This window comes from Aulonocara stuartgranti (genome assembly GCF_965226115.1).
Source record: "Aulonocara stuartgranti genome assembly, chromosome: 17".
NCBI lineage: Eukaryota > Metazoa > Chordata > Actinopteri > Cichliformes > Cichlidae > Aulonocara > Aulonocara stuartgranti.
In genome coordinates, this window is record NC_138953.1 from 2,877,343 (window position 1) to 2,886,641 (window position 9,299).

The following is a 9,299-nucleotide window of genomic DNA, read 5'->3' on the forward strand; positions in this document are numbered from 1 at the left end:
AGCGGACGAACTCTCCTTTCCAGCACCCTGGCATAGACTTTCCCAGGGAGGCTGAGGAGTGTGATCCCCCTGTAGATGGGGACCACCACCCCGGTCTGCCAGTCCACAGGTACTGCCCCTGATCTCCACGCGACATTGCAAAGGCGTGTCAACCAGGACAGCCCTACAAACGTCCAGAGCCTTCAGGAACTCGGGGCGGACCTCGTCAACACCAGGGGCTCTGCCACCAAGGAGTTGTTTAACTGCCTCAGTGACCTCGCCCCCGGAAATTGGCGGGTCATTCCCCTCATCTCCAGACTCTGCTTCCTCCTCGGAAGACGTGTCAGTGGGATTAAGGAGGTCCTCGAAGTATCCCTTCCACCGCCTGACAATTTTCTCAGTCGACGTCAACAGCGCTCCACCAGCACTATACACAGTGCAGGTAGAGCACCGCTTTCCCCTCCTGAGACGCCTGACGGTTTGCCAGAATCTCTTCGAGGCAGTCCGAAAGTCTTTTTCCATGGCCTCTCCGAACTCCTCCCACACCCGAGTTTTTGCTTCAGCCACTGCCCGAGCCGCATTCCGCTTGGCCTGTCGATACCTGTCAGCTGCCTCCGGAGTCCCACAGGCTAACCAAGCCAGATAGGACTCCTTCTTCAGCCTGGTGGCTCCCTTCACCTCTGGTGTCCACCATTTGGTTCGGGGATTACCACCACGGCAGGCACCAACCACCCTGCGGCCGCAGCTCAATGCAGCAGCTTCGGCAATGGAGACGCTGAACATGGTCCATTCGGACTCAATGTCCCCAGTCTCCCTCGGAATGCTGTTGAAGCTCTGCCGGAGGTGTGCGTTGAAGATCTCACGGACTGGGGCCTCTGCTAGACGTTCCCAGCACACCCTCACTACGCGTTTAGGTGTACCAGGTCTGTCCAGTGTCCTCCCCCGCCACCTGATCCAACTCACCACCAGGTGGTGATCAGTTGACAGCTCAGCCCCTCTCTTTACCCGAGTGTCCAGAACATATGGTCGCAGGTCTGGTGATACGATTACAAAATCGATCATCGACCTACGGCCTAGAGCGTCCTGGTGCCACGTGCACTTATGGACACTCTTATGTTCGAACAGGGTGTTCGTTATGGACAAACTGTGATTAGCACAGAAGTCCAATAACAAAGCACCGCTCGGGTTCAGATCAGGAAGGCCGTTCCTCCCAATCACGCCCCTCCAGGTCTCGCTGTCGTTACCCACGTGAGCATTGAAGTCTCCCAGCAGGACAACAGAGTCTCCAGGTGGAGCACCTTCCAGCACCCCTCCCAGGGACTCTAAGAAGGCTGGGTACTCTGAACTGCCACTCGGCGCATAAGCGCAGATGACAGTCAGGACCCGTTCCCCGACCCTAAGGCGCAGGGAACAAACCCTCTCGTCCACCGGGAAAAACCCCAACGTACCGGCAGCACAACTACCCATCAGCAAATTAGGTATGACATTCTTTTTGCTCATCATAGACTGTCTGACCGAAATAAACATGTAGTAATAATGTGGACTCTGGCTCATGTGGGTATTTTGGGTAATGAAAGTGCAGATAGGTTGGCCAAAGCAGCTGTTAAAAGAGTCGATATAGATGCACAGATACCACTGTCAAAATCTGAAGGGAAAAGTGTAGTTTGGACAGAAAGTAGGAACTTCTGGCAAATGGCATGGGATAATGAAACAAAAGGGAGACATTTATATGGGGTGCAAAACACAATAGAAGCTAAGAGGAGTGGCGGATTGCAGAGACAGGAGGAGGTTGTTGTCAGTAGAATACGAACAGGCAACCGCCTTTTAAATGGTACTCTTTTTAGGATAGGAAAACATCCGACTGGGTTGTGTGATGGGTGACGGTTGAGCATGTACTCCTTAGTTGCAGGAAGTATGCAAGTCACAGGAGGGTGATGTGGGGTAAAATGAGTGGTGGAAGGGAACTTACGTTTGAACGAGTGGTTAAAGAGTTGAGTCATGGTGAAGGGAAAGTGGTGGTTTTTCGTTTTTTGAGAAATACTGGTCTCATCAAGAGGATCTGAGGATTCAGGAATGACGGACGATTAACAGCCAGGAGGTGGCAGTAATGCAACAGTTTTGGATGCAAGCTGCTATTAAACTTGACAGAAGAAGAAGAAGAAGAAGGCCTCAGAGGTTGTCTAAGAGAATATTGGGAACAACAACACCATTAAGTCCAAAGAACACAGCAGACAGGTCAGGGATAAAGTTATTGAGAAATTTAAAGCAGGCTTAGGCTACAAAAAGATTTCCCAAGCCTTGAACATCCCACGGAGCACTGTTCAAGCAATCATTCAAACATGGAAGGAGTATGGCACAACTGTAAACCTACCAAGACAAGGCCGTCCACCTAAACTCACAGGCCGAACAAGGAGAGCGCTGATCAGAAATGCAGCCAAGAGGCCCATGGTGACTCTGGACGAGCTGCAGAGATCTACAGCTCAGGTGGGGGAATCTGTCCATAGGACAACTATTAGTCGTGCACTGCACAAAGTTGGCCTTTATGGAAGAGTGGCAAGAAGAACGCCATTGTTAACAGAGAACCATAAGAAGTCCCGTTTGCAGTTTGCCACAAGCCATGTGGGGGACACAGCAAACATGTGGAAGAAGGTGCTCTGGTCAGATGAGACCAAAATGGAACTTTGGCCAAAATGCAAAACGCTATGTGTGGCGGAAAGCTAACACTGCACATCACTCTGAACACACCATCCCCACTGTCAAATATGGTGGTGGCAGCATCATGCTCTGGGGGTGCTTCTCTTCAGCAGGGACAGGGAAGCTGGTCAGAGTTGATGGGAAGATGGATGGAGCCAAATACAGGGCAATCTTGGAAGAAAACCTCTTGGAGTCTGCAAAAGACTTGAGACTGGGGTGGAGGTTCACCTTCCAGCAGGACAACGACTCTAAACATAAAGCCAGGGCAATAATAGGATGGTTTAAAACAAAACACATCCATGTGTTGGAATGGCCCAGTCAAAGTCCAGATCTAAATCCAATCCAGAATCTTTGGCAAGATCTGAAAACTGCTGTTCACAAACGCTGTCCATCTAATCTGAAAATCTAAAATTGATTCATGTTTGTGGCTGTAATGTGACAAAATGTGGAAAAGTTCAAGGGGGCCGATACTTTTGCAAGCCACTGTATTTCCCAACATGAATCCTCGTGGTTAGTTTGGCTGAAAAGACAAATGAACGAACAAAAACATTTATATCTCAGAGAAGAGATCTCTATTAGATATTTTTTTACCCACTTGAATGGGAACTGTTGAATGATAACATTTCATACGGTCATTGTCAGCACGACGTGATTATATCGCAACAATAGAAGAAGAAAATAATCTGTTTAGCACAGATCACTACACCATGAGCCGATTTAAATCCATTGTAGATTCTAGTAAATAATCTCCAGGAAGTTATCACTTATAAGTTCTTATTCTTAGTTTCTAGTAAATGCTAAAACATTTCCTCCTTTATTAGCTCTGGAAAACTGCCTGGAAAACCAGGTCAGACTCACAGTTCTAATGTTTCAGCATGCTATAAAAGTAACACAAACCCACCTATCATAGGGCAGTAGCTCAGCAAAGATGCAGAGATTCATTCCTTTAACACACAGACTCACAGACAATATGAAATCTTTTGCAGCCTTCTTGTTGGTCCTTAGTTACCCGTTTGTCAGTCATGGTAAGTCCTGATTTTAAAATGTGACAATGCAATATTTCTTGAAGCCAATGAAGGTAAAATAAATAGAGCAAAATAAAAAGTTTCCCTTAAAAGTGACAGATCATGCATTGAGTTAACGTGTGCTTTTTTCTTCACAGGCTGCACTTGCACGGAGGGTCCACAACAGTTTCCTGCTGTACAGATTGATGCTGGGCAGGGGAACGTTGTGATGACAGACAGCAACAATTATGCATACTTTCTGCTTGGATCACAGTGGTACAAAATGGGCTCACTCACCCTGAAGCATGTCTCAGTGGGACCTGCAGGAATCTGGGGTGTTGACCTCGACGACAGGGTCTACAAATACGTAGCTGGCAGCTTTGTTTTTGCGAATGGTGAGCTTTATCACAGACTTAAGACAGTAGAGTGTGCGCGGTAGCAGCTGTTTGAATGAATGATCTGTACCTCTGTGTGTCTTCAGGTGAGAGTTTACAGCAGGTGGATGCTGGAGGTGATGGTCAGGTGGTGGGAGTTACTGACACCTCCACCATCCACTGTCTGAAAAGCACCATTGCCTCAGCCTACAGGGAACAGAGCACCCTGAGCTGGACAACCCTGCCTGGGCTTTTAATGTATGTCAGTTGCAGCTCAAAATATGGATGCTGGGGAGTGAACTCAGGTCAAAACATCTACTTCACAGTAAATTATTTTTTATTTTAATGATCATTTGTGTTGTTATTTGTATGATCAAGACATCTCACCATATTTGCTTTTCATGACAGAGAGTAACACCGAGCACCTGTGGCATCAGTGGCTGGATACAAGTGGATGGTCTTGCAGTAATGGTTGAAATTGGGACTGATGGAAGCGTCTTTGTTGTAAATAGAGGAGGAGAAGTCTTCCAAAGGTAAACACTTAATCTAGTCTGAAAGCATTTTAACTAGCCCTGGCAGTATTTCTGTTCTTTCTTCTTTCTTTTTGCTTTGACTCTTTCAGTCTCTGTTTGAATCAGGTTATTGTGTTTTTGACTCCTCTGTTGTTATCCATGCAATGGATCAACCACTATTTTGCTCTTCAACCTTAGAATGACCTCTCCACAAATGAATAACAAATTGCTCACGAAGGCAATTTGTGCTTAAATCTTTCTAGAAGCGACTTTCATTGTAATGATCACTGAGCCATACAATGTTCATGTGTAGAATCACCAGTCAAATGCTACAAAAGAAAACTAGTAATGTTTACTTATAATCATCATAGTTTCTGTAACTCAGAAACTCAGTAACTAAGAATTTTCAGATTTCAGTTGTGGATTCTTTGAATGATCTGTCTCTCCTCTATAATACATTTAGGTGTTCACTTAAAAGAAATCATGGAAATCTCATTTTTCACATCTGTTAAACATATTTACCTCTTCCTGTCACGCCTGCTAAGGCAGACGGCGTGGAGAGAAGAGAATGCGGACCCAAATGCAAACAAATGAGGTGGATGTTAACAGAAAGCAAGCCTTTATTTAGGCCTGCAACAAATATTACAAAACAAATGGCAGAAAGGAAACTAACAAAACCTAAACTGGGAAAAGGTGAACATGAAACTTGAAACATTGAACTAGAAAACATGAAACCTGGAAATGTGGAGTGAAGAAGAGCAGAGGAAATGCAGACGACCCGACAAAGAACAAAGGAAAACACACAATAAATACAGAAGAGAGACACAGCTTAACCTAATCTGACACACGAGACAGGAAGGAAGCAAAACAGAAAACTCTAACACAGGACATGAGACTACCAAAGTAAAACAGGAAATACACGAACATAGAAACCTAGATAACTAGATGTAACACAGAACATTAACAAAATCTAAAGACTGGAAATCACCAACAATACTAAGGAATAACCAAAGGAGCTAGAAATGCAACAGACTAGACCATGAGAAACCCCCAAATCACAGAACATGAAGTAATCAAAAACATTATATTTGGGTCACCAGACCGAGCAACCATGAGACTTACAACTCTTAACTCAGGATAGATAATATGGCGAGGAGCTGAGGCCAAACCCTCAATTGCACAAATAAAACAGATCCAATGATTTAAGTATCAATGTCTTCTCTCTACAGACAAGGCATCGACAGCAGCACTCCACAAGGCACGAGCTGGACCAAAATACCAATGCCCTCTCGCATCAACCATGTGAGCTATGATCGTGGCAATCTGTGGGTCGTGACTGACTATGGGACCATCCTGAAATGTTTATACTAGTGGTTGTAGTCTTTCCTCTTCTGTCACATAAAACAATGTAAAAACTGATCAGCATTATGTCAACAATGAAAAATTCACGTGGGAAAATAATTGATTGTTTTATTGTGATTACATCTTAAGTGATTCAGCAACAACATGCATAACTACTAGAATGCTGTCAGATATTTACTTCTGTATCATTCACCTGCCATCCTTTCATAAACTCTTGATTCGCTGAGACTGTTTGGATTCAGTTTTTTATTTTTGCAAGTTGTGATCATTGCACATAGTAGACAAGCTTACATGAGATTATGATGGTGTTATATATTCATCAGTTTAACAGGGTCCAGACCTCTGGTGTTCTTTTATTATAAATCCCACTATGGGAGATGCACAATGCAACAACACCTCCTCCTGTACAGCAGAGTAGCTGCACCCATTTTCCACCTCAGTTCAAACAGAAGTGCTTCACATTGACCCGTAAATGTCATAATTATGTCAAAGTCAAGAATTTGTTACTTTTGATGCTGAATCTATAGATGAACTAATAGTAATAGATGGTAGGCTAGTTTGAACCATAAGTCATTTACAGTTTCTTCATGTACTTATAGCTTACAAGCTGATGTCCTCATGTTTCCTATTCATGTTTTACATCACAATGACATGAGGCTACATCTGTTCTGCAACATGTAAAAAGTTCTGTTATTGTATATCCTCCGTGGTAACGGTATAAACCTGAGAACCTTAGTTCAACCTGATCTTGAACTAAAGTTATCTTTAGTTCAAGATCAAATTTCCTCATTCACACACTGCAGGCTGTCAAAATTGTTGATTTGGTGTGTCAGTTCTACCATTTGACACCTGATGCTGATGTGATTTGACATCAGTTTCGACAAGCTTTGCCACACTCCTTTAAATAAACTGACAACTATCTAATGTGGTGTCTTGATGCATGCTCAGTCATCCAGGTAAGGAAATGCAGAGAGTTGATTCTGTTCATCTGGGCATTGCATTTTGAGTGGGAGAAACATTTTGTAACTCAAATGACTTCTTCATTGACTGAAGATTCCTTTCGAATGAATCAGTTCATTTTTTTGGCTGCATTTTTACCTGTCAAGTTGTCTGAAAAAGTTTCAAGCAATGCCTTATCCTCTTGAATATTGAGAATTTGTTTTATTTATGGGCCAATGGTATATATTTTCAGAGAGATCTTTAATGCAAGCTGGAGAGGAAATAGCGTGTCACAAATTTAGAAGATCTGTCTCCACAGACCGTGCAGTGGTGTGTGTGGTGGACCCAGGTGTGAACACAGGTGAGGAGACGGGGGTGAACTTAAACTGAAAGCGAGCCTTTATTATGGCTGATGACATAGAGTTCAAACAAGGCAGAAGCACAGTGACTGAACTAAACTATAACTAAACTGGGAAACTGATACTGTGATAAACTATGAAGGCTCAGAAAACTATGACTATGAATGCAAAGACTGGCCGTGAAAACATGGAGGGTGGGAACACAGACGACACGGCACAGACTGTGTCCAAATTAAGGCTCTGCACGCTTGAAGTACGCATTTTAAGCGCGGTTACGTCACCGCCACGCGACGATGGCTGTCCCAATTCGAAGTGTACTTCAAATGCATACTCCAAATGCGCTGTCGATTTCCCCAAATATCAAGCGTAGTCCGGTGCACGCTTCGTGGTCCCATATATCCCACAATTCATAGCGCGGCGGTGGGTGGGTGTGGAGAATTTTGCCGCAAAATACGGCAGAAGGGAGCGGCCGAAGAGGTTTTTTTTTTTCTTCCAAACTTTATTGAAATCATACAGCGAACAGTCAGTCATTCCAGTTCAGTTTGCACAGTAGGCATACAAGGCAAATAAGAGTAACAATATACAGTACAATGAAATAAGAAGGATAAATAAATAAAGGAAAAAAAGGAAAAAAAAAAAGGGGGGGATGTGACAGACTTCATAACAACTTTGTACTTGAAAGTTGTGGCAGCTCATTCCTTAAACATTTCTGAATGAATTTCAATCAATGATAAACCGTTTTTATTGGAAGTTAATTTAAGAGAGTTTAAGTAATATTCATTTTCAATCAAAAACAAATTAAATGATGGGGTTGAGTTTTGAAATTTACATTTATGTATGTGGCATTTCCCTAATAAGATGGAGCGGCCGAAGAGTGAACTGTCAAAAGTACTGAATATGACGTCACTTATTTATGTGCGAATGTTTAATAATTAAAGTCAGTCATATATCCACAAACACAACAAGCTGAAAGTCAGTGATATATGTACATATGTGTATATATATATATATTTTTTTTTTCCATATATATATATATATATATATATATATATATGGAAAAAAAAAAAAACACCCAGCACGCCCCTGCGGGCGGTTTATCCTTCAAGCTCGGGTCCTCTACCAGAGGCCTGGGAGCTTGAGGGTCCTGCGCAGTATCTTAGCTGTTCCCAGGACTGCGCTCTTCTGGACAGAGATCTCCGATGTTATTCCCGGGATCTGCTGGAGCCACTCCCCTAGCTTGGGAGTCACCGCACCTAGTGCTCCAATTACCACGGGGACCACCGTTGCCTTCACCCTCCACATCCTCTCGAGCTCTTCTCTGAGCCCTTGGTATTTCTCCAGCTTCTCGTGTTCCTTCTTCCTGATATTGCTGTCATTTGGAACTGCTACATCGATCACTACGGCCGTCTTCTTCTGTTTGTCTACCACCACTATGTCCGGTTGGTTAGCCACCACCATTTTGTCCGTCTGTATCTGGAAGTCCCACAGGCTCTTAGCTCGGTCATTCTCCACCACCCATGGGGGCATCTCCCATTTTGACCTCGGGACTTCCAGGTTATACTCGGCACAGATGTTCCTGTACACTATGCCGGCCACTTGGTTATGGCGTTCCATGTATGCCTTGCCTGCTAGCATCTTGCACCCTGCTGTTATGTGCTGGATTGTCTCTGGGGCATCTTTACACAGCCTGCACCTGGGGTCTTGCCTGGTGTGATAGACCCTAGCCTCTATGGATCTTGTACTTAGAGCTTGTTCTTGTGCTGCCATGATTAGTGCCTCTGTGCTGTCTTTCAGTCCAGCTTTGTCCAGCCACTGGTAGGATTTCTGGATATCAGCCACCTCCTCTATCTGCCGGTGGTACATACCGTGCAGGGGCCTGTCCTTCCATGATGGTTCCTCGTCTCCCTCCTCTTTCTTGGGTTTCTGCTGCCTGAGGTATTCACTGAGCACTAGGTCAGTTGGGGCCATCTTCCCAATGTATTCTTGGATGTTCGTTGTCTCATCCTGGACTGTGGTGCTGACGCTCACCAGTCCCCGGCCCCCTTCCTTCCGCTTAGCGTATAGCCTCAGGGTGCT

The 9,299-nt window shown here is 44.4% G+C and overlaps 1 protein-coding gene across 1 annotated transcript; it reads left to right on the forward strand.

Annotated features, from left to right (window-relative positions):
* Positions 1-3,605: 3,605 nt before the first annotated feature.
* Positions 3,606-6,151, forward strand: LOC309692430 (fish-egg lectin-like). Its single transcript, XM_082510908.1, has 5 exons — positions 3,606-3,698; positions 3,836-4,072; positions 4,159-4,376; positions 4,460-4,584; positions 5,793-6,151. The coding sequence occupies exons 1-5, from the start codon at positions 3,644-3,646 to the stop codon at positions 5,932-5,934; spliced, it is 777 nt and encodes a 258-aa protein (XP_082367034.1). The 5' UTR covers positions 3,606-3,643; the 3' UTR covers positions 5,935-6,151.
* The last annotated feature ends 3,148 nt before the right edge of the window (positions 6,152-9,299 follow it).